General features: G+C 45.3%; 1 protein-coding gene across 2 annotated transcripts in view; it reads left to right on the top strand.

Annotated features, from left to right (window-relative positions):
- The window catches only part of ABTB3 (ankyrin repeat and BTB domain containing 3), a gene marked incomplete at both ends in the record, with an annotated part of 177,620 nt that overhangs the window by 90,031 nt on the left and 61,665 nt on the right, over nt 1-25,924 (top strand). For both annotated transcript variants that reach the window (XM_082495626.1, XM_082495625.1), the window contains one exon: nt 11,967-12,116. In XM_082495626.1, the coding sequence (XP_082351752.1) occupies nt 11,967-12,116 (150 nt within the window). The remainder of the gene's footprint in view (nt 1-11,966; nt 12,117-25,924) is intronic.

The raw sequence follows: 25,924 nt of genomic DNA, 5'->3' as shown, positions 1-25,924 counted from the left end.
CGGCTATTGAAGAAAGAGGGCTGACCCCTTTGATCCCTCATCTTTTATGCTGAGCATGAGGCAGATGGCATGGAATACCCTTTTGGTCAGTTTTGGGTCACCTGTCCTGTCCACTCCTCCCCGCAGGTGCGACCCCTCTACACTTTTCTGCTTCCAGCTCTCCAATGGGACAAATAAAGTTAGCTGACCTTGGGTGTTATAGCAGTAAGTATAAGCAAGAGCTTCTCTGCATACAATTCCTTCACATAAATTAGGGCTAACCAGGTTTTATCATTCTGAGAGTTAACAGTGTCTCCACAATATGCTGTTAATTCCAGAGAGTTTCAGAGAGTTCAGTTAGTTAGAAGAGGCTTAGCTGCAAAGTAAAATTACTGAATCATAGAATCATAGAATGGTTTAGGTTGGAAGGGACCTTGAAGATCATCGAGTTCCAACCCCCCTGCCATAGGCAGGGACACCTCCCACTAGACCAGGTTGCCCAAGGCCACGTCCAGCCTGGCCTTGAACACCTCCAGGGATGGGGCCTCAACAACCTCTCTGGGCAACCTGTTCCAGTGCCTCACCACCCTCAAAGTGAAAAATTTCTTCTAATGTTTGATCTAAACCTGCCCTCTTCCAGTTTAAAGCCATTCCCCCTCATCCTAGTAAAAAGTCCTTCCCCAGTTCTCCTGTAGGCCCCCTTTAGGTACTGAAAAGCTGCAATAAGATCTCCCTGGAGCCTTCTCTTCTCCAGGTGGAACAACCCCAACTCTCTCAGCCTCTCCTCGTAGGAGAGGTGGTCCAGCCCTCGGATCATCCTCGTGGCTCTCCTCTGGACACACTCCAGCAGGTCCATGTCCTTCTTATGTTGGGGACTCCAGAGCTGGATGCAGTACTGCAGGTGGGGTCTCACAAGAGTGGAGTAGAGGGGCAGAATCACCTCCCTTGACCTGCTGGCCACGCTGCTTCTCATGCAGCCCGGGATACAGTTGGCCTTCTGGGCTGCAATTGCACATTGCTGGCTCATGTTGAGCTTCTCGTCAATCAGCACCTCACTCATCACTGCCCTCCACTTGAACATCGAGCCGTTGACCACAACTCTTTGAGTGCGACCGTCCAGCCAGTTCTTTATCCACCGAGTGGTTCATTTGTCGAATCCATGTCTCTTCAATTTAGAGACCAGGATATCATGTGGGACAGTGTCAAACGCTTTGCACAAATCCAAGTAGATGACATCAGTTGCTCTTCCCTTGTCCACTGCCGCTGTAACCCCTTCGTAGAAGGCAACCAAATTTGTCGGGCATGACTTGCCCTTGGTGAAGCCATGCTGGCTGTCACCAATCACCTCCTTGTTTTCTATGTGCCTCAGCAGTTTCCAGGAGGATCTGCTCCATGATCTCGCCAGGCAGAGGTGAGAGTGACGGGCCTGTAGTTCCCTGGGTCTTCCTTGTTTCCCTAGTTGAAAGTAGGGGTTATGTTTCCCCTTTTCCAGTCAGCAGGAACCTTGCCAGACAGCCACAACTTCTCAAATATGATGGCTAGTGGCTTAGCGACTTGATCTGCCAGTTCCCTCAGGACCCACGGATGTATCTTATCATGTCCCATGGACTTGTGCACCTTCAGATTCCTCAGGTTGTCTCGCACTTGGTCTTCACCTACAGTGGGCGGTTCTCCATTTTCCCAATCCTCGTCTTTGCATTCTGCATCATGGGCAGTGTGGCTGCAGTCCTTGCCAGTGAAGACTCAGGCAAAAAAGTCATTGAGTACCTCAGCTCTGTCTCTGTCCCGGGTAACCAGTTCTTGCGTTTCCTTCCGGAGGGGGCCCACATTTTCCCTAGTCTTTCTTTTCTCGCTGACATACTTAAAGAAGGATTTTTTGTTTGTCTTAATGTCCCTGGCCAGATTTAGTTTTATCTGGGCTTTAGCTTGTCTAACCCAATCCCTGGCTGCTCGAACGATTCCTCTGTATACCTCCCAGCCTACCTGCCCCTGTTTCCACTCCCTATAGGCCTCCTTTTTCCTTATGGTCATGTCCAGGAGCTCCTTGTTCATCCATGCAGGCCTCCTGGCTTTTCTGCCTGCCTTCCTCTTTGTTAGGGATGCATTGCTCCTGAGCTTGGAGGAGGTGGTCCTTGAATATTAACCAACTGAACAGAAGATTGGCTCTCTTTTACCTCAAACCAGGACATTCCACTCCTTATTCCATACCAGGACAGATGGGAATGCCCTGTGCTCAGTCTCAGTGCTGAGTGTCTGCTTCAGTATGTATTATTCATGGGGTTTTGTACAAGTTGATGGTGTTCCAAAGCGATAGGAGGAATTTTGGCAAACAATTCCTTCTCCTGTAAAAAGCATACTAATCTTTGCAAATATTGAAGCAAATAGTGGAGGTGTTTTTTAAGGTATCCAAAATACTCTTGCTAAGTGTATTGTATAGTATTCAGCGCAACTGAATACGCAGAAATGTGCTCAGAAATGTAAGCGCATTGGTGTTTTTGAAATGATCCGTCTGACCCTTGAAGGCATCCGACGAATGGTGCCTGTGCCAAAGGAATGGTAGCATACAGAGAAAGCAATGGGGAAAATGCTCTTTTGGATTAAGAATTTTGTACCGCTTTACTATAGCTGCAGTACCTGGTACAGGAGCCTGTTTGGATAGTAGGTCTCACAAAAATGGGGGACTATGTGCTTGCATGGGGTTATTATCATTTGCAAATGAAATACAGCCTTTCTTCTCAAAAAGTCCAAAACAGTATCGTTACAAGAAACTCGCTGCTCATATACTATACGATAGTGCTTAATTACCTGCTGGTGTTTTGTTTTCATGTTTTGACTGGGTTGTGAGAGATGCCGCATCAGCGCCATTGGACTTTCAGGCCGTGCCCACGTCACAGTTGCTGAAGGGGAAGTCATGTGTCGTGGCTGGGCATTTTGGGGGGCTGACGGTAATGAATAAAGGAAATTACAGGCTCTAGGAAAGCATATTAAGCTATGAATCACCAAATCCTCTTGTTCTGCTGCTATCAGCTGACAGGCCTTTTCCCGTAAAATAAAACCCGTTAACGTGTTCTTTGTCATTTTCAGTGACTCAAAGGCTTAGACCTTCTGCGAACTCTCCGTCTAATAGGGGATTGTGCCTGTTTTTAGCCAAACCCATTTTTGTATGAGTTGGTACTCCTGTGCATGTCCAGCGTCCGTGTTCATACCAGTGCGCATCCTTTCCCCCTTGGCTATGTGTCTGCCATCTTGTGTACTTGCCGGTAGCTGCAAGAGGTGTCTCACGGGGGGACTGGGTACCGTCAAATCTGCATTTCCCCAAGCTTCCTCACTAGCCGGCACTGCCAACACATTCATCATGCTCTTTTCTTCCTGTGCATTCCCCACGACCTCTCAGCTTCTTGCTCGTGTTGAGGCACTGAGAGCTGCTCCTATTATACTTATTTGCATGTAGCAGAGAAGGAAGGTGATACTGGCATTTTTTTAATTTTGTTTTCTGTATCTGGATGCCTCCCGTCAAAGAGCGCGATAAAAAACCTTTCTCCTCCACATCACAGTTCCAGGACAGCATAGCTTAGATCAGGGTAATCTCGAACTGATGGGTACTTGGCGTGAAATAAATGCACTGTGTCAGCTCTAACATCTCTCTGCCAAAAAAATCACAACTCGCGCTGAAACTTTTGTGGTCACTGTGACAGTGGAATAGCGTGGCTGAGCACAGTGTGCTGTTGAGCAATTTTCATGTTGTGAAGTTGATAAAATTCCCCTTTCTGGCCAATAGGGAGAGCGGTGATGAAAATCACAGGTAGGTGAAGGCATGTGGTGCACATCAGTTCCGTCACTAGGGAAAGGGAGGGGGATACAGCTGTTGCATCAGCCGCAGCTCGCTATGCCATCAGCAGATGTGTTGTCTGTCCAGCCCATGGACGCACGTCGGTAAGCAGCATCTGCTGCCTCTGGCCTGACAGCAGTACCACAAAGACCTCTTTAGGGAACTGGGAGGGACCTTGGGATAAGCATGAGGGCATGGATCTCCCATTTCTTCTCTTGCTTGTGTACTGGCTTGCTTCACTGTTTTTGTAATTGTTTCTTTTTTTGTGGTGGTTTTGAGGATTTTGAAGTTTTGCAATTGATTTTGGCAGGACCAAGATTTTGTTTTCTCTGTATCCTAATAAAAATAAATGTAAAGCTGTTGCTGGTGATTTCGGAGCTTAGTTTCTGCGTTCAGTGGGATCTAATCTTCTGATTCTTCTTTGTTTTGTAATATATAGCCTAAACAGGCAAATCCATCCTTCGTTCCACTTGGTTGTGCACCACTTAACTGCTTGGTGCTAGCAGAATATATCCTAATTTAGTTGAATTGTTGTTACTTCTATGCCATTTTAAGCAGCAGTGATTGCCACTCATTATCATTAGGCTAAAACAATTGCCTTTAGAAGGATCCTAATAAGGAGGATGTCCCAATTAAGTAGAATGTGTTGTACTAAGAAACTCCTTACAAGAAAAGATGTCACAGTCACATGTTGTAATATAATTCTATTATCTCGTCTTCCTATAACATCTGCTCTAATATCTCACAGAGGTACTCTCTGCTTTGGATGATGATCATCTGTTCTGGCTTTTGATGAAATCAAATCCAACTCAGCTGGGACACTGCCCTGAAAACGATCACATGTCATTGGAAAAAAACTGCTCTGCAGACATGCAGTTACTAAAATTTCCAGTTGCAAGGAGCCAGAGACAAAACTGCTCAGACAAAACCTCCAAACTTGGCCAGATGAAATAAAAAAAAGTTGTCGCGTAGCTCAGAGGATTGTTCTGTGCAGTGGTTCTGGAAGTGAAGTTTGTGCTGGTAAGAACCCAAAATCTGCCGAGTTTGTACAGCTTCTGTTTGTCGTTTATCGGTGGTTGCTGCCATTGATAATTTTTGGCAGATTTTGTTAGGCTCTCAGTTCTTTCATTTTTAAGTATAATTCATTTGCTTTTCTACTGATTTTTCCAGGAGAGAAAGGGTGATCTCTTGTGGTTAAACTGCATAACTAGAGGCCTCGTGCTCTTTTCCTGGTTTTATCTGACATTTCTTATTTCACCTTGAATTAGTTACTAAGCTGTCTAGCGCTTTACTTTCACTTCATCTATAAATTGGACATTAATGTGACCTTACCTGCTTAACAGCAGTGTCTTGAGGCTAAGTGGAAAGCTGGTAATGCTTATTAATGTGTTTGGGTAGTAGGTGTAAAAGACACACAAAGTAGTGTCCCTTTAGTCTCTTGCATCTGATTCCTGTGCCTGTTCCACCCTTCCTCATTTGGGCAGCTCTGCCTACTCTTAAGACTCAGATTCTGGAAACTTTATATCACCACCTAGCTTTCCCAAGCGCTTTGCATTTTCTCCATGCAAAACCACTCCCTGTTATTTAACCAGGCTGGAATGTGTGGAAAGAAGACACTTTGCACTCCTTGCCTTGAATGCTTTCCAGGTCCTCTGTTAACTGAAAGCACTGGCTGATATGATTAGCATTAAGGTTTTCCCCATAGTCTCATTTCTGTAAGGAGAAGTCAAGATGTTTTCCATCTGCCTCTGGTCAGGTTGACAGGCTGAGCTAAGGAGTCACGGTGCAGGTTGCTTCAAACAACAGAGACCATAGAGTTTCTTTCCAAGTTTGAGCTTCTCCATGGTGGTTTGTGTCCCTTTGTATTGATGCTGAGCACACGTTACTGGTGTTCCCACACCGTGCTTCAAAATCTGGTGTGTACCTGGATGGTGCATCATCCTCACATACTCATGGCTGCCACAAGTGCCAAGCGTGGGGTCGGGAGAGTTGTTCCTCATGTTGGAATACCAACCATGTGAGGTGTGCTCCTTGTGACATGTAGTGCTATTATTGCAAAGGCAGCTGGTAATACTTTTGTCCCTTTTATTTCTTTCCCATAGGCCTTAATGTTGTAGATCTTAAGAATGCTCTCTGGTGCTAGGAAATATTTAGTACATGAGCTTGTGGAATAAAAAGGGTATTTTTTGATTGGATGTTTTGTGAGCTCTTGAACTTCATGTGATTTTTTTTTTTTTTTTTTTTTTTTTTTTAATGAGAGCAGGAGACTGGTCTGAAAGACCTTCTAATCCCATGTGCCTGTAGGGGGAAAAAAAAAAGTGATGACAATTGAGTGGATTTCCTACTCCTAAACATAGTCCTGCTAGGCAAGGTCGGCATTTACTTGAGCAATGTAACATGCAACACCACGTTTTGGGGACTGTTCAGGGTTAACCACCATTTTCAGGCTCGTTTTGTACAGCAATTTGCCTGATATCTGTCCCGCACCCTTAATTTCTATAAACTCTTAGTAGGATCCAGCTATTCCTTGCAGTGGGAGTATAAGCTGTTTTCCAGATATGTACATTTGCTTAAGATGTAATAGATAGATATAGAGGGAGGTCAAAGATACTTTGAGTTATTTTCTCTTGAAAGTAAGAGCACTTAATAACAAGAGAGCAGCAAAACCTTCATGCTTCTATCCAGACTCTAAATTAATATATATATATAAAGAAATCTGGCACTCTTTCCAAAGGAAAAAATGGTGAAATGTGAAAAAAGTTATTTTACAGTCTTTACAGCACTTATATTTTTAGTCAAAACAAACAGATTTGTGTTGGGTTTCTGCTCAGCATGGATAATTTGAATCACTTTGTCCAGCAGGCATTTTTATTAATTTAATATCTTTGGAAATTTGTTTTGGTTTAGACCATGGGATTGGAATACTAAAGGAGAAGGAGGCAAAGAATTTGAAACGTGGATGATATTAGGTATTGCAGACCCATTAATATAGGCAGCGCAGACTTCTCCTTGCTTGCCTTGGTCTGTCACTTTGTATACAGATGAGTATAGATATATATAACTGAATTCAGTGATAGTTGAAGTATCATCTGGTCTTGGTGAATTTGCTGTATACTCAAGCAATAGCTTGATTAAATGTCTTCAAACTCCTTGCAAAGCAAATAGAAGCTTTAGATATAGGAGGTGTATGGTACTGAAGCATGTTTACAATAGGTGAGAAGAAGGTTGGAGCAATAACTTCGGACCTGCCATAACTGGAATTGTGAGTTTAGGTTCTGTCTCTCTCATTCTCTTTCTCCTGAGGTGGACACACAGTTGAAAATGCTGCTTTAGGTGTAAAGCTGGTTTGGGATCAAACTATGGGACGTTTGAGGATGCAACACAGCCTTGCCCCAAACTTTACTGCCCATTCCAAATAATCAGACTTGCCGTTTTATTGCTTTCCACATTGTGTAGTCATTCATGGTGGTATATAAAAGACTGCTTGTCTTATTTTTTGCTACTTTGCCCTTTGAGCTGCCTTAGCACGATGCAAAAGTGTGGCACTGTGCAGTGCCAAGAGCAATACGTGGTCCGTGGAAAGCAAGCAGCCTCCTACGCCTGAGAGAAAGTGAAGTCTGACTGCCGGTCCTGGAGTATGGGCACCGTATGTGCCAGCTCTTCAGGAATCAAATGTTTTGCAACATCTGGTATGTAAACAAGTGCAGATATCTGTCTAAATAGAGGAACAGTGGAGGGGGCTTAGATTTTTTTTTTAATGATTCTTCTGTATTTAGCTGAGATTTGGGCTACAAACCCCATATTTCTCCTGCCCAGAAAGACAAAGAGGTCACACAATTGCTGCTGTATCTGGTGTTGGAGTTGCTGTTGGCCATCAGGTCCTTCAGGCTGTGTTGCTGGGGAGGCACTGAGGAGCAGGGACAAGCTCTGCTGGGGCTGCTGCCAGGCACGGAGTTTGGGACGTTTGTGTGGTGCGTGCACCCTTCTGTCACCCTGCAAGGACAGCACGGGCAGTGCCACAGCAAGCTCTGCAATGAGTATGCAGAAATGTGTGTATATTTGTGCCAAAGTCTGCCTTGCAATGGAGGGTTGTGCATCAACTCAGCCCAAGAGGTGGGAATGTGCATGGAGAAACTGGAATAGAGTTACCAGGTACCCCTGGCTTCGGATGACTTTGCATGAAGGTTTAAAATAACTGCTTCTTTTATAAGTTTGGGCGTCTTTGCTTTGTCATTTTGTGCAATACTTCTCTGGTTTGGGATTTTTAAGTCCTTGGGGATTGAGCTTTGGCTCGTGTTTCAGCTGAGCCCAGAGGGCAGGAAAAATGTGGAGTGTATTAACTGTACAGCGGATTTGCCCTATGATGCTGTTTTTTCTCTAGAGATTTGGGAGGGGAAGCATTAGGAGCTTGTCACTGTGATTTTTTTTTAAATTTTTTTTTTTTTTTGGCATACTGCTGATTTTAAAATGTGTTCTCTTGCGTTTCTCCTCAGTCTTTTACCTACAGACTGCAGGGTACCCTGAGGCCAAGGGCAAAGTTTCAATTGCTTTGAATTTTGGGTATGGCCTCTTCTGGATATGTCTCCCTACAGACCAAGTCCTAGACAGATCCCTGCCCCAAGGGGGGCACAGATGAGGGGAAGCACTGAAAGAGGTGACAAAATCCAAATAGACTTGAGTGCTTTGCTTGTCTCGCCTTGCTCCAGTGGTTCACGGCAGTCATTGATGCAACGTACGGCTGCTGTACATTGGTGGGTGGCACAGAGCAGCCAGGGGTGCACCGAGTGAGTCTGGCCCCGTATTCATCAGGCAACAACTGACCAACTGACGGCTTAATTTCCACTCTGGTGAATCAGAGGGAAGAAGAAGGATAAAGTAATGGGCGAAGAAGCGCACAAGGTTGAGTAACGGTGCAGAAAGGAAGGACATTGAACAGTGCCGGTTGAGAGAAAAGGCAGATACTGCTGTTCATTTCTGAAGATACTGCACAGAAATCTTTGGTGTGGAAAAGCCAGGGGGAAACAGTCCTGTTTTTTCAGGCCATTGGAGGCTTGAGGTCCTCACCTGTTTGTCAAGTTCAACACAGTACGGCTGAAAAAGCAAGCAGATAATACCAATTGGCAGAGAATTAAAATAAGGAAGTTGAACTGTAGCCAAACCAGTGAAAGCCGCTGGTGGTTATTTATAAAAAAAGATATTTATAATCACAAAGTTTATACCTTTTTCCCATCTCTCTTCAATTTGGCATGCTCTCTTCTTGCTGGGGAGCAATTCCTTACTATAGCTTTTCATCAGTAAATTTGAGCTTTACATCAAACACTGATATAAAGAGAGTGGGTTTTTCTTCTTAAAAGCATTTTATTCACTTTTCTTTAATCATTTTTGGGGAAAACAGTTGAAGCTAGAAAATTGGCAGAGTTGCATGCCCGAGCCATAGAATTCCCTTTCTCCGTACTGGCGAAAACCAGATCTGATCCAGCAAAATTATGAGAGCTGTAAATGGTCTTCCAACACCCCATGGTCACGCGCTGTGGTCAATTATAGTTTTGAAGCTGGCATATCAGTATCAGATGTTTGGCTATTGCACGTCTTTACTAACCTCCGACCCAAGTAACACCCTTTGGCGTGACATAGCCTATAATTTGTTAAGTTTTCTAACAATGGTGCATTTTGCATTTCGTTTGCGCTTTTCATCCGAGAACCAAAGAATATGCTCCCCTCACTACAGAACAGAGTAATTAATCATCAGGGCTGTTTGTAAGGAAAAGGCCCGGCTGTGGGAATGGAGTCATAGACAAAGTAGAGAATAAAATGTCTATATCCCACTGTTTTAATCACTTGGAGAAATATCTCCTGTACATATTATGATTTTAAAGTGTTTGAATCTTCTTTGTAAAGATCTTAAAGCAGTATTTTTTTCCACACTTTAGGTGTGTTTTCACTGAAAAATATTTTCGTGTTGAATATTCATTTTTTAAAGATGCCATAAAGCTATTTGTGCTCTATTTCTTCTTTTTAGAAATCTCTTCAAATATCAGATCGTTTACACATCTGTTTTCTGCAGGGAAGACTCTTTCCAATTTTGTCTTAATTTCTATCCATTAAAATTATAAAGAATAATCTAAATAAATGAGAAAGACTTGCAGGAGAGAATACTTATTAAAAAATAGCAGGCAAGTCTGCATTTTAAATCCAGGTGTTGGTACTTCTCATGCTCTGTACATCCCCAGAATATAAATGTTGAACAGTGCGCCAAGTGTTTATGCGAGTTGGCCACTGAGTGATGGCAGGAGAATTTGGAGAGCTTGTTTGATAAGCTGTTGTCGCTTTTTTATCCTTTACCTCTCTGCTTTTAATTCTTTCCTCCCTGTTGCTGTGTTCAGAAGTCCTGCTTTTTCTCTCCAAGGCGCTTGTGGCCTTCCAGACAAGCATACGGTTTTACTGTGGTCGTTACAACCCTGGGACGAGAGCCAGGGCTGGGATTACGGCTGCTCCTGCTCCTCTATCTCCAGCATTCAAGCAGGCTATTAGGGAATTTGTTCTGGTGTTGCTGTTGCATGTAGAGGGTGATACTGGTTTAGGTTGCTGTCTCATGGCCGTGGTGGACGAGACCTCTGGTCCCAGTTTTCCTGGTGTATACCCCTGCTTTTTGTTTTGAACGTGCTCACTGAACCTGTGTCGTCTCTCTTCTCCCAGGATGGGTGGTTTTGGGTCCATGCTACAAATAGAACTTTTAAACTATTTGCAGAGGGGGCATGGATGTGAGGAGGGAATCCAAAGCAGTTTGGTGGAGCTAACAAGGTGGCTAGGAAGCATCCTCTCTCAGGCATGTTACCTGGTCTTGCAGTGCTCCAATGCAGTGATGTTTGTGGGACTGTTTCATAACTGAAGTAAACAGGATTAAGGTGGCCGTTCTGCCCAAGACCTCCAATGTTGTACCTATTGGTAGAATTACTGATCAGTAGAGTTAGATGCCATATATTTACTGAGCTGGGAAACTAGGTAAGTTCTTCCCCCTGAAGAAAAACACTAAAACCACTCTTCCTTAATGTATTTTGTACAGTCTGCTTGGCTCATATGTGCAGAACTTCTCCTCCGTGCTTAAAAGGAAGGAGAAATAAAAGCTAATGGAAGATACACATGTGCTAGTCAGGCTTTTTTTCCAAGGTTATTGTTGCAGATCCCACAATTGGAGATAAGATGAAGTTTAATCACAATAAAGAGGTACAATTGCACTGCCTCCAGCAGGTCTCAACCTGTGTATATCCCAGCAGGACCGGGAAGATGATGCTGTGGAAAGCATGGCCATAGCTGGCTGTTTATAAACCACAGGAAAGGAGGAGAGCTTGCTCTCCAAGCTGGACTTCCATGTGGCTGTTACCCAAGGATGGTAATGCAGCATTTGCTCTTGTAAATAAGCTCTGTTTTTTAGCATGACAGTGATTTTGATTAATAAACGTGTGCCCTCTATCTACGCCTGAGGGTTTAGATGTCATGGCAGAAAGTGACTTTTGTGCCCGAGTGAACATGTATGTAAATTGTTTTATGTCAGTAGCTTTTCTTACGTCTTGCCCTACAAAAATTCACAGCTGTAAGGGCTTCTGCATAATGGGCTTTTGAAGCCCAAGCAGTTCAATTGCCAGGATTTGTATTTGCAAAAGAAATTCAATGAGCCCATCAATGACACTGTGAGCATCTTGAAGCTGTCCATTGTTTTGGCAATTGTCGGTGGAATTCCCCTTACAGGGAAATCCTGTAGATGTATTGTCTGTCTCATATATCATTTAAAGCCAATCTGTAAGAATTCTGTCGCTGAGATACTGTTTTCTAATAGATTTTTATGGGTTTGGAGTAGTTTCTAGGAAGCTTCTTTGGAAACATCTTGACCTCCTCCTCAGGCAATTCCCTAGGATTTTCTGTAAGAATTATCTTTAAGTGACATCATAAGTGACTGGAGGATATTCAGAAGAGCTAATGAGGGCCAATTCTCAGAGCATGAGTCATCTGTGACATTGAGTTATAGATGTTGATTGGTTTGGGGCTCTGCATACACAGGCTACGTCTTGGAATGTGCCAAAACCAATGTGGTGGTGGCAGCAAAGTCATCCATACTGGCTGCAATTACATTGGACTTCTCCTTTCTTTTTATCCACTGTAGGTGTTCTCTGCCTGCCGGACAGCTTGAACCTTCACAAGGAGCAGCAAAGGTCAAACAAACCTGGGGAAGTGCAGATGTTCAGCCAGTCAGAGCTAAGGACCATCGAGCAGTCTTTACTTGCCACGCGTGTGGGGAGCATTGCTGAACTCAGTAAGTAGAAGGTTGTTCCTAATGTATGGTTTGGGTTTGGGTTTGGGTAATGTTTGGGTACTCTGTCCTCGGAGTAAAGCAAAGCCGCTTGCATTGCCTGGTTGTGCAGGGGAGAGATGAGGTAGCACATGTAATGTTGAAGGAGATGCTGGATCTGATCTAGCTGTGCTTATGCTCCGTGGCCAGTTTGAAAGCTGAAGCCATAGAGGGAAAGAAGTCTCAAGGCAATGCCTATGACCTGTTTGCAGACACTGCTCTCATTTTTAAAGGGGAACGATGCTTTATCTCATCTTCCCTACATTGCGCTTGAGAGCACCTCACAGCTTGGCCAGGCTTGGAAATGTCTGCCATATTGGTGTCCTGTCTCATTTCACTGGGATGCCTGTTTTGGGATGGGCAGGCAAAAACCTGAAAGTTGCAATAAGTGAAGGAAATATTCTCACAAATTTAAAGCACCGCTAGTTCCACCTGTGTTACAGAGGGTCCTTCACCCTGCCTTTACTTCTCCAGTTCCAGTAGAGGAAAGAACCACAACTCAAACCTGCATTAGAGGAGTTTGTGCCTGGAAGATAAATTATTTACTATGACTCAAAACACTTTTTGAAAAATGTGAGAATCTATGATATCTGTCAAAATCTTTGAAAGCTTTGGTTTCAGCACAAGTAGATTTTAGGAGGCAAATACCATGTGATTCCTCATGTGGCACGGAGATAAAGTTATCAGAAGTGCCTTCTTTATTATTTTTTTTTTATTGAGAGAAGACTTCCAATTGCATGTTTACAGTATAGTTAGAGATATGAAGCTATGGGTGGGAAAACAGAAACATTCAGACAAAAAATGTATTTTTTTTTCTGAGATTTGTCAGAAATACTGTCAAGTATTTTTTTCCTGAGACTTATTGCAAAATTTTGGGGAGAAATGGAAAAGATTAAAATCTATGAAGATAAAGGCGGCCCAGCTTACTGTTGTTCTTATTGCTGAATTCTGTGTTACCAGCATCGTAAAGAGCATGTATAGGGATCTAATGTTCACTTTCCTTGCGCTTTCTGTAGCAATGGGATTCTCCTCTGTAGCTCCATCATATCTTCAGGGCTCACTTCACGTGCTGTTCGTGCACCATGGATGTTTGTCTGCAAGCCTCAAAATAAATTTCTGTTTTCAGCTTGCTAATTTTTTTTCTGTTTTGGTGAAATGTCAGCAAGCCAAGAGCACTTACATGCCTTAGTGTGAAGTGTTACTCTGTCTCTGGAATCAGGTGTTTGGTGTTACTCAAATTAAGTAATTTCTGCTTATTTATTTCACGCGCATGAAACACAACAGTGCTGTCTTTGTGCCAACTAAATTGTGCATGACACAGCTCTCTCTCTAAAGTACATATAGTTGTATTGTAATAAATAAGTAATCTGTGAATATTTCAGGGTGGGTTTTTTTTCCCATTCTGGATTTTTTTGAAGCTCTGTATGCAGCCCAAAAAAACCAGACTCCTTAATCCTCCTCCATTTCTTTTTTAATTTGATTTCCAAACATCTGTCATCTCTGAGTAGTCCTACCTCAGATTCAAATGCTTGGTTGATAAGGTTTGCTCGCTCTCTGTCTGTTGACTGCAAACACAGGCAAAAACACTCTTCAGGGTGGCCAACTCGAAGAACAGAGCGCGTCAGTGGGAGTCAGATGCAGCTGTCAGAGAGAGGTTGGCAACTCCAGCACGCTGGTAGCCCTCCAGAAAGCCCTCTGGACAACCATCGAGGGTAACTCCCCAGCCACAACAAGCAGATGCATGTCGGGGGAAGAAGCAGTAGGAGTGGTAATTGGCAAAGCTTGCAAGCCTTCATGCTCAGTTGAGTAGAAGTCTTTGCACCGGCACTGCTCCACAGCAGAGTTTGCAACTTGATTGTGAAACGTGAAGAGAAGCGCGGTGTGTTAGTGGGCAGTACCCTGTGGATTTGGGGGAAAATCCTAAAATGCAAGGAAAAGGGAGGGGTGGAGGGTGCAAGGGGGTTTGCTCGTTGTTCGGTGCTTGTGTATCTGTCTCTGGCATCAGCAGAGGCTGTGGCCCAGAGGTTAGAGCAAAGCTGCTGCCACAGAGGGAGGCTGGAGAACCACAGCGTGGGGGCAGAAACGCTGAGCAGCAGGGCAGAAGCCGGGGGGGAACACCTGGGGATCAGAGTGCGTTGGCGGGGAGGTAGTAGGCGAAGGAGGATTTATTGTTGCCATGGTGGTGCGAGGGGGATGGAGAGCTTTAGAAGTGGTGTTGTGGAGAGGAAAGAAGGTATGGCAAGCTCTGGCATGGAGAAAGTGGGGTATGAGGGAAGGGTTAGGTATGTAAAAGCCCCTGCTCTTGTGGGGATGAGTAAAGGTGATGAGAGAGGGAGAGAGACTCTATGGATAGGAGGGAATTGAGAGGATAACACTTGTGAAGTGGAGGAGGAGATGGCAACCAGGAGTGAGTGGCAAGGACAGAAGCTTGGCCTGCTGGACCAGCAGAGCAGGCAGTCTCTGGGCATGTGTCTGCAATGTCCCACTGGTTTGCAATATCCCAGAAGCCAGGACTTCATTTCTGTTCTCTTTAAAAGAGCACAGAAAACAAGGGCAAAGAGTGACCTTGCAATAAAGGAATTTAATTTTATCTCAGATCAAAAAAAAAAAAAAAGGCAATTCTAATTGAATGAGATTTCCTATAGTTTATCAACATTAATAATTAAAGTATTGCAAGTATGCAGAATAAATAGAATTAACAAATGCCCATGGAAAGGGCAGGCTTCTCCTGCTCTCAGTCCTGCCCAGCATCCTGACATGCAGTGATCTGGCCAGCTGCCGAGCTGCTGGAGGGTTTGAGACTGGGAAATCAAATCTGTCCCATGGAAGGCAACAGCTGGCAAACGGGGCCCGTGTACTGCCCAGCAGCTGTATTTCTGCTCAAATCTTCTTAGTTTCTTCACAGTCTTTGTGTCTGTCCCAGGTGGATAATAGATTTACAAGGTGAAAAGCCTTGCGTCTTGTGGTATCTTCACACTACCCTACAGATGATGCTCTCATTCTCCTGCTCCCTTCGTTTGTTCGTGCATGCTGTCGGCGTATTAGAAAAGACCGTTTGGGTGAGCTACATCTCCCTGGGGTGTGACAGAGGCGGTAGAAAATTGGGGAAGGGTGGAATGGTGGACACGACTGTAGAGGAAGTGTAGCACCCTTTGGGAACGCTGCAGAGAAGGAGGTCAACCCAGGCTGCTGTTGGGCAGGTGCCTCATGGCCGGGCAGGTGCAACCAGACTCATGGACCCTGTTCCTGTCTCCCCAAACGCTGCTTGCCTGAGCCTGGTAGTGCTTCTGCTCTCATCTCCTGGGCTTAGCAGGCAGCGGGCGCTGGTGGCTGCTGGGACGACCCTGCCCTGCCTGGTGGCAGTGGGGCGAGGTAGCACCACTGGCCCTGGGGCGATCTCCAGAAAATAGGAAGAAGAGGTGATGTTGCTGACTTAGAGGAAAAATCAAAGGACGGTTTCGTCTCCAGGACTTAGGAGGAGAATGTAAATAGAGACCTAATTCTGCAACGCAATTACAGTGGTAACGCGTGATTCCAAGGAAAAGGCTTGAAAAATTAATGTGAAACCTTATTCATTAAAATATAATGAACATGGCACAAAGTTAAGGAACAACAATAAATTTGGACTACGTTATATTGGCATTTAGTATTCAGGAATTGTAATTGCCTACTACAGTGTGTTTTAAAATAATGTAATTTCATTTTAAATGCTTATTATATAGAGAACATTGGGAAGAACTGAAGCACAGCAAAAATAATAGGATTTTAAACAGTATTTCACTGTTTAATCTTAGAGAAAATATTTCACAGGACTCTTTTTAGTTGGGTTTTTTGTTTGGTTGGTTTTTCTCCACCCTTCCCCACCTCCCAATTTTTCCTAAAATTTCCTGTATTTCCAGACCAGACCTAGAGTAGAAGAGGAGGAGATCTGATTATTATTTTTTTTCAGAAAGTTTTGGGAGTTCTTCTAGATTTCTATTTCTTCTTTTTTATATCCTCCGCCTTCAGACAGGGAAAAATAAGTAGACTGAATAGAAGAAGAGAGGAATATTAGGGAGAGCTTTGGCTGTTGAGAGATCCCATGATACTGCATTTTGACCTTTGAATATTTTTCCTAACTTTTTTATATGCATGTTTGCAATCCACAAATGTTTATGTTATATTTAACTGCATAGCACTCCAACACACCTATTCATCATCCATCTAAAAATATCACTGCCGGCTCAGAGACCAGATACAGAAGGGATGAGGCTCACAAGTGGAGGTCGCTGGTGTTTTGCTGGATGAAGGAGGACTCTCTTTCTCTTCTGTGTGCCCATAGAGGGTGACAGGGAAGAGCAGAGCCTTAGTGTGTGCTGGCCACCACCCGTGGCACCAAGAAATACTCCTCCCTTGCTGCCTTCAGGTGAAGACCACAAAGTGTATGGCTGAGCAGGGGAAAACCACCCCGTGCTGAAGTGCATGTGAAGGGCTGCAGAAGGTCAGTGTCTCTTGAGCTGCACAGAGGAATAAAGTGTGGCTTAGGATATCATTCAAACTGTCTTCACACATGTCTTCAGGTTAGAGCAGAAAACTGTTTGGGGCTTGCTTTGAGTCCAAAGATGACCAGTCCGCTATGGCTTTCCTGGGTGGGAAGTTGTCCACGCAATCTTGTGCAAACCACAGTGACTGGTGATGGTGGTATTACTCTGAGCGTTAACCACAATGAATAGGCATTTTTATTTGAAACTAGGATAATCTGAAGATGCGGGTGCAACTTAACACTGCTGATCTCAGAGCTTTTTAGCCTTTGAATGGTGTTTAACTTAGAGGAGCTCCCAGATTTGATGTTCAGGCTTGTATTTCCTCCACGTCACCACTCAGGTCGCAGCAAGGTTTTCCTTTTTGCCATTGGAAAAATGCTACCCTTCCCCGTCATCCTCTCTTTGCCTCCACAGTGCTAAATGCATATATTTCCAAAATAACAGCTTCCCAGTAGATCTTGGCACACTTTTAGGGATGAAAGGAAGGGTTACTGCTTGAGTGTAAGTAAGAATGTGATTGCACATACCAATGCTGTTTTTCATTTCTCCTCACAGCCCCAGCTGAGGAGATGATGAAAGTCGGCATCCCTTCCCTTGCCTTTTCATCTAGTCTTAGTCCTCTGCAACCAAAAGGAAGGAGCACTGCAGGAGCCATACAACTTGATTCATGTCCTGTTGTCGAGGTTTAACCCCAGCTGGCAACTAGGACCAGGCAGCCGTTCACTCACTGTGTACCCTCCACCCCTCATAGGGTAGGGAGAAGAGGGAGAAAAGAGGAAAAAACCTCATGGGTTGAGATAAAGACAGTTTAATAGAACAGTAACAGAAGAGAAAATAATAATAATGATAAAAGGTTATTAAAAAAATTAACATAATGCAATATGATTGCTCACCACCCAGTGACCGATTGCCCAGACCATCCTGAGCAGCAATTGTGGATTCCTGCTCCCCAGCCAACCCCAATTTATATACTGAGCTTGACATCTATGGTATGGAATATTCCTTTGGCCAGCTTGTCCTGTCTATGCTCCCTCCCATCTTCTATGGGAAGCGGAAAAAATCATTGGCTTAATATAAGCATTGCTTAGCAACAACTAAAACAATACGTGTTATCAACACTATTCTCATACTAAATCCAAAATGCAGCAGGTACTGGGAAGAAAACTAAAATAGCTGATACCAGAACGCCTGTAAATAAGAGGTTAAATCCAGGCTTAGAAGCAAATGCCTGGGAAAAGATGCTTGCTGGAAGGGTGGCATCTGAAGGAGGGTTGTTATAAGTGCTCTGCTTATTTACTGCCAGAACAAAAGCCCTGTTTGTTAAGGTATTTTCTCAGACTAAGTAGCACCACAGAGGAAGACCAAAGCATATTCCCTGTGAATGGTTATGTTCATGCAGCACAGTGCCGAGCTAAGTGCAGGTACTAGCCGAGACCTGCAATTCAGGCAGCAGAGCTCTCTTCAGCGTAGGGTTTGGCCGTAGACTGGCAGCCTGTGTGGGCACTCTCTGGATGTGATGATACTCTTCTGAGTTTTTGAGGGCCCTCAGCTGTGTTATTGCAGAAGATCTCTAAGTCCCCACTCTCCCACCACCTTCTGGGCATCTCGTTTGCAGTTCTTCCTCAGTGCCATCCACACGTCATCCACTCTGTGTGTAAAAGCTAAAAAGAGAAGTTGTTGAGGTGCTCCTTGGTCCCCCAGCAGAGGCAACAAGGCAGATGCATGCAATGTTTAAGTGCTAGATAGTTTCTTCCCTCCATTAAATGCTAGCTGGTTGCTGGCTCCCCTACCTGCTACTCCATTCCCCTTGCAGCCCCCCTCCAAGTGGTGGACCTGAGCCTCCATTTGCAGGCTCCATCTGCTCACAAGAAGGGTTATGCATTACTTTATAGCCCTAAAGGAGCCTTTTCTTCCCTTCCCCTGAGATACCCAGTATCATAAACCGTAAAGCAATACATTTATTTATTAGTGGAAACAAAGTGGGAGGGAGGATGATTTGAAAATACTAGTCTACATCTTGCTAAGGCTTCATCTTCCCTGTCACTTCCCTGCTGACCGGGGAGCTGGATTTGTTTCTTGTGTTACGGGGGCTGAACGGAGGCAGCTATCACTTGTCTGGGTCCCAGTCTGCAGTCAGCGCTCCTTTGGGGGTTTCCCCCCATGGGCTGAGGCTCAGCCTTCTTTGCCTCCTTGGGGGCTAAGCTGGGATCTGTCCCCACACAGGTGGCTTTCTTCCTCCGGGGCTTCTACCTCATGCACTCAGGTTTAATGGTTAGAGGCAAAAGGCATCGCCTTGGTGGGTGGGGGATGCTGGAGCTCCAACCCTTCATTGCCCTTCCCCGGTATACCGATGTATCCACTCAGGACTCCCCCATGTACATCGCCCTTGAGGTGCAGACTCCTATTCACCCGTGAACTCCTGTGCATCACAGCATGCTCGGGGTTAAAAACAGCATTTTCCTTTCCTTAGGTTTGCGGTCCTCCCTGTCCCTGGTTTGCGAGCGCAGGCAATTGGCCAGGCCAGGGTGAGCACTCTTCAGCTGACGTGCTTAGCCATGGGGGGCTCTTAAATTCAGAGTCTGAGGAAGTGGATCCATGTCAGGCCAAAGAAGATCCAGGGACGGCGCTCCATAAGGCAGTGGCAGTGCACATAGAGAAGACTCTGCATTAGGTTGGCAGATGAATAGCTCATCGAGTCAAAGCATGTTTTGTTTGGAGTTGATGTGGTTTAAAGGGAATCAAACACAAACATCATTGTTGCCACATTGGACAGGAGATTTCGAGGGTAATAGTGTTATTATAATAGGTGTGTGTACTTGAGAAAATTTAATTATTATTGTGGCTTTTTTATGGGGTATATCCAATCCCTTAATTTCTCAGTCTTCAAAGGCTTTGCAAACGCTAAATGGCACACAAACACGTACTATGTAATATAAATAGAAGCTTATTGTGATGGTGGGATAAGTGAAGATAAAAGGTTAAACGATCTGTGGGAGGCCACAGGGAAGCCACTGTCAGGAAATGGGATGCTCGTATCCTGGTCCTGTCTTTTGGCATTGAACGCAGAGTTTGGGACCACAGCTCCTTTGTCTGCCCTTCTGTGCAAGAGGTGAATGGCTGTTAGGAGAAGAAAAGGTTGTCTGGGGTAGCAGATTCACATAGAAGCACGACGTGGGCAAGCGGAGATGGCAGAGATGGGGAGGTTTCTGCAAGGTGAGCTTGATGGTGAATCTGTCATATGTGGGATGCTCCACTCACTGCAGGTTACGGCACCCCAAGCGCACCCACAGCCCGAGGCATCTGGCTCTTGAATTGTGAATATACTGTGTGCCAAGAATAGCGTAGCTTTATGTTTGAAGATATTTTATGCTAAGAGTATACGCGCAATAAAATACATAATAAATGCCTTCCAGTGTGCACCCACCCTAGCTCTATGCAGACTCCTTTCCTGGTATAGATGGGTCGTCTTGAGTTAACAAGAGCACGACCTCTGATAAATCGTGAGGAGAGGTTTTGCTCGAGTGGTTTTTGCTCAGCTGACTTTTGAAACATAGAGATTGATGCAACACCGGAGGGAGAGCAAACATGGAGGAACAGCGCAGCTGAAATCAAGAGCATAGGGATGGCTCGGGCGGCTGACTGAGTGGATGGCTGGAGGCGGTGTGCCGTAGTACAGAAGACAGAGTTCAACTGCTCGTATTCACCTGCATTCACGGGCTGACAGGCACACGGCAGGGTGAGCTGTAGCAATACATCACTTTGGTGCAGAAACCAGAGGGAACGGGGAGGGAGAAAGGGAGAGAGACTTAGCTACAGTATGGGAAGGATGCAGGGTGGCCCTGGCTACCAGGTAGGAGGGTGACTGAATAGGCCTAGTTTATTATCAGGGTTATAATTTGTGTTTTCAGTAGCCTCCCCAAAGCTGGTCCTGAACAAAAGCTGTAGATCCAAGACTTTTATACTGAGGTGTGAAAGGAATCCAGGTCAAGAAAGTGAGTTTTGCTCCTGGCTTATGTACTTGAAACTACCAGCCATGTTGCAGAAGTTGGCACCTGGAGTGCAGATCCCTGACCAACGCTTCTCCTGTTGATGGTCTGCACAGGACAAAGGAGGATGTTAAGGGTTCTGAAGGACAAACATGACTCCAGCCTGTGGCTCTGGCCCACTTGAGCAAGAGGAAACGTTAATCCAGGTAGCAAAGCGAAGTGGCAATACTGCTGCTGTCAACAAGCCCCATCACAAGGCATGATTCCCGAGAGCAGGCTATGCACATTCAAGTCATGGATGGCTGGAGGGATGATTGGACCAGCGTTATTGAACTGATGGGTGCTGCCTGCAGGATGCTGTCATGCTAGAAATGTGGCTTGCTGCTGCTTCGCACAGTGCCCTAACAGGGCATCACGTGGGAAGATGTCTACGGTGACAACCGATCCTCGTCTCTCCCCTGGGGTTTGAAGGAAAGATACAGGCCAAAGAACTGTGTGGCTTGTTGACAGTGTGCAAAAATGTCATCATTAAGTTGTTCTTGTGGTTTTAGGATGTGTTCTTGGAACAAGAAGAACTTGAGGTAGGTGTCGTAGGGAGTGGCCGTGTAAGGAGCGGTCCAGTGTCATTCACCTCGGGGTCGTGGCTGTGCAAATGCATACCTAGCCAAACATTTTAGGCTGTGGAAATTTATCCTTCTGAAAGCAGTGAGCTTGCTCCCAGGCAGGCGTGACTGCAAAATCAGGTCCGTCATGACAGACCATAAAATCCCAGAGGAAGCTGCTCAGAAGTGGGCATTGGACATCTGTTGTTTCCTCTCCCTTCCTCTGCTTTTTGTTTTTCTTCTTTTTTCCCCGTCCTCTGTTACAAAATTAGAAATGGATGTGTTATTTTTTAAACATTGGGCTCTAAAATAGTAAGAGCAGTGATAATACCCTTTACTGAAGCCAAACACAGTAAAAAAAAAAAAAAAAAAAAAAAAAAGCTTCACTGGTCACTGTGGAGAGGGCTCAAGCCGTCCAGTTGAGTGCTGTATGTTGTGGATATACCACTCCCATACAGACTGGAGCAGCTTAACTTTCCCTGTCACATCACATATTTGGCTTGTATTCAGTGAAGCTGTTCCTTAAATATTCAGTATTGCCTTAAACCAGGCCTGTGTCACAACATGTGCATTACATAATATTTTCAGTCTTTAAATCAAGTGTACGCGGACCTTGCGTTCATAAACCATGTTGAACTGACAGCAGCAGCGATGGACAGGTCCTGCTTTAGTCGTGGAAAGGGAAATGCTGGTAGCTACAGCAGCAGCTCTCTGCACGCTGCGGTGCAGTGATGGCTCCGTGAGTCCTTTGCTAGCCAGCGTGCAAGGCACGGCGTTTCTCCTCCGGGCTGACAAACTCCAGCGTGGAGCTGTGTCACCAGACCTCTTCCCTGGCCTGACCCAGGGCTGCAAAGCAGTGCCAACCCGGGGCTTGCCACCACCTTTGCTGCCCTCTGGGAGCCTGCCCTCCAGTTCTGGCTTGCTAGCTTTGGCAACAAAAATGTCCTCAAATATCCCCCCACCTCGCTGTTCATGGTTTTTTGGTGTCTACCCCGCACAACATGATGTCTTCCTCTCCCCAGCTTTGTCAGCAGAGCAGTTTGTGCAGCGGCTGGCTTGGCTTATGTTGCATAAATTGTGGAAGTGTTTATTTGATTTAAATTAAAACCAAAATAAAATTGGCAAGGTCTTTTGTCAGGCATATCAGCTCCCCAGTCTGTTCCTCAGATGGATGGCAGGCGATGGTACAGAGGTGAGAATGAGCGCAGGGGACAACGAGGCAGGGATCCCCGCCGAGCCCCTTGTGTGGTGACGCCACAGCCCTCGGGAGCCGCATCCCTGGAGTTACAAGATCTGCTGGGATTTTTATTTTTTATGGGTTTTTTTTGGAAATGATGCACTCGGGAATTTGTTGTCCTTCCCAATGCATGCAGTTGATATATCTGAGATGTGTTTTCCGGGCCAAAAAAGATGCAGAAGAGCCAGCAATGCTGCAAGCAGGTACCCTTCACTTGCTGAGTGTTGCTGTAGCTGAACACGGCTCTGTAGGGCAGAGGTGGCTAACACACAGTGATGAAGGGGTGTTCCCTCTCTGTACTTGGCCACAAATTGAAGGTTGCCCTCAGTGTTCAGATATACCTGGCTTCTGCAGCTGGCAAGGAGAGCAGATAGAGGTTGGGTTTCCCAGGTGAGACTTGAGTTGGCTGACTGCTGGAGACCAGACCAGTGAGTCCTGTCATGGAGCTGGTTTCATGCCAGTGGGTTTTGGGACGCTCTGTCCAGGGTCAGAGTTTTTCAACACTTGGTATATTTTCTGGAAGAAAACGGAGAAGCAAAAGCAAGGAAGAATAGAAGCAGCAGAATGTGGTAGGGATTGAAACAACACACGTGCATCTCAAACCAGATGTTGGACTACGCTGCATTTTACAGAGTATGCATAAGTGCTACCATACAGTGTGTGCGTGCGCCTGTCAGCTCCTTCCTCCCTTCTCAGCACTGATCCTGGTGCACAGATACGCTCACGCACAGTCTCTGCCCTGAAGAATTTGCACTGTAACTGGATGCGGCTGGAGGAGGAAAAAGGCACCAGAGCACGTGGTGGCTTGTTGGAGGTTACACCGTGGAATAAAACAGAGCAGCAGTTCCCATCCTGTCTCCAGTGCTCTGCCTGTTGGGTACCAAGATCATAATGCAGCTTTTTATGCTTGCTTACTGTCCGCTGTGAGCCTTGATGCTTTATAGGTATTGATTTTTTTAAGCTTTGAGTTGTCTCTGATAGAGGAATATTATAATAATTGTTAATATAGAAATTATTTGATATGTAATCAGAGATAACATAGCAAAGGCAAAAGCGAGATACAAGCCAATCAGTTCTTGGTATAACGTAATTAAATGAGGCTTAAACATAAAAAGCATTAACTCAGCTTTGATGACATGAGTTGGTTTGGGTTTCTTAAGCAGTTGAGGAAATACAGAATAAAAGGGTGAACTCCTGGTCATACTGAAATGGATGGGAGCTTTGCCATTGATTTCAGTGTGGCTCGAGATCCCCCAGCCTCACGTGGGCAGCGATGCTGTGCTGCCTGCCCTGCCTACATCATTCTTGCTGCTGCTTTCCCTCCTTACTCACCGGGCAGCTTCCTCTGGCACTGGATGTGTCATTGAAGTCACATCGCCCCAGCGCTCGGGGAGGAATGGGGATGAAGTAATGCTGCTGCCTGAATCTGGGCCTAAATTCCGTCCTGATTTTTTATTCATCATTGGGTACAGAAGACAGAGACGTTCTCTGGTGCCTGCTGTCTCAATCCACCGAAATAAGACTAGTCATGTGCTTAACTTTAACCACATGTTTTAGTGCCGTAGTGGCTTGGGTCTGAAAAGGCTGAATTAAGTGCAACTCCTTTTTCTCCGCTTTTGCTGTTATTGTTAAAGCTGGATGTTGCAGCCAGCACTTCTACACAACTTTTTTGCCTTGTGGAGAAAAAGAGAGGAATTTACTTTTGCTATCAGCAAGGTTGCTAGCAGTTCAATTGGTCCGTGCTAGGCTCGGCAGCACACGTCTGCTGTGATGGAGTGGGCTGAGTGGAGTGAAGGGGGTCCCAAACTTCCCTGCTGCTGCTGGTTGCCTGCAGATAATTTTGTGCAGGATTGGGGAGTCATCTCGGAGGGACATCTGTTTCTGCCGCGGACCTGATCCTGCAGGCTTTCTGCATGCACAGCTTCTCTCGGAAATTATGAGCATGCAGGGCTGCAAGATTGGTCCTATCATGATAATTTCCTGGCGGAGGGAAAAGACAGAAACTATTTTTAAATGAAAGCTTTGAATCAGGGGAATATTGCAGAGTGCAGCAAAATATTGTGTCAAAACCCTGAAATCATGGACTCGGCAGTTTTTTCATGCCAGCGGTTTTCATCTCCTCATGGTTTTAAGGCTGTGTTTTTGGAGGACTGGGCTGAGCATTTTTCAGGGAGAGGTTTCTGTTCTCCCTGGTGCGCATTATCACAGCAGCAGCATCATTTTCTGTGCAAGTCAGGCCGGAGAGAGGTGATGTGCTGTGATGTGTTCGAGGGGGTGGGACTTTGCAAAAAAACCTGTGCTCTGCCTTGCACAATGTCAAAATGGTTCTCCTTTAAGTTTGCCCAGGAATTCATTATTCAGTCTCTTTTTTCTTTTTTTTTTCCTCCCAGATTTGGTTTTATGTTCCTACCTTGGTGTACGTTTCCAACTTTTCCTTCCAAGTTTCAGCGCTCAGTGGTCGCTTGGGAAAAACAAAAAAGAGGGAGAGTGTGACTTCTTCTTAACACAGGAAAATTATGTCCTCTTTTCCCCATCACTCGCTTTTGTATAGCTTAAGAATGACCCAAAGGGCTCTTGCTCAGACTTTCATTTAAAGCAAACCATCTGATTTGATCCGAGATCATTATTTCCCCCCAAAGCACTCTCAGAGTGATTTGAACACGTGAAAACAGGCAGTTTATAACCACAGTTGTTTCCCTGCCTTTGATAGAGTGGTCACTAGTCAACAAATGTAAAATTCACTGCCTCGGAGGGAGATGCTTTAGTTAATTAGTTACAATCAGTACTGTGCTAAGAGACTCCCTGCTGCTTGCCCGTATATTTCCCTGCTAATCTTGCTTGCTGGCTTTGCTGATCCCGGTCCGTATATTGTGGCTGGTTTCCTATAGCCACCCTGCGAAGAAGCGCGCAAGAACCACATCATCACAGGGAAGGACGACAAGCATCTTCCTCTTAGGCTGTTTTCTGTGCTCTGGGAGCCCGAGGGGCTGGGTGAGAAACTTTACACGTTTTGCTCTTTTGCTGACATGAAGTTATCCAGGCCCAGCCTGGGCTTACAAATTGTAATTTCGGTTGCACATTTCTGATACTGTCTCTTAGCATTTTTTTCCCCTTTTGTCTTCACTCACATGTCCCTTCACGCGTTCCTGCAGTGCTCTGTGCGTTATCTGACTGCCTCCTTCCTCATTGCAAAGAGCCGTGTTTCCCTGCCACTCTCTACCCAGGAGCATACGGCTTTTGGTGCCATTGGTCATTTTTGGGACTATGGGGTTTTGGCAGCCTCCAAGGGCTGCCCGCAGGTAGCTGTGACCCCAGCCCCAGTGTACTGGCTCTTATAGCAGTGCTGAGATGGGCCAGCCTGACGCTGCCGACACACCGTATTTGCAGAAACCCATGTCCCCCAGGCCTTCAGGGGCTTGTCTGC

The sequence above is a fragment of the Vanellus vanellus genome (assembly GCF_965231255.1).
Source record: "Vanellus vanellus genome assembly, chromosome: 1".
Taxonomy (NCBI): Eukaryota; Metazoa; Chordata; class Aves; order Charadriiformes; family Charadriidae; genus Vanellus; species Vanellus vanellus.
This window is presented reverse-complemented; position numbering and strand designations above follow the sequence as displayed.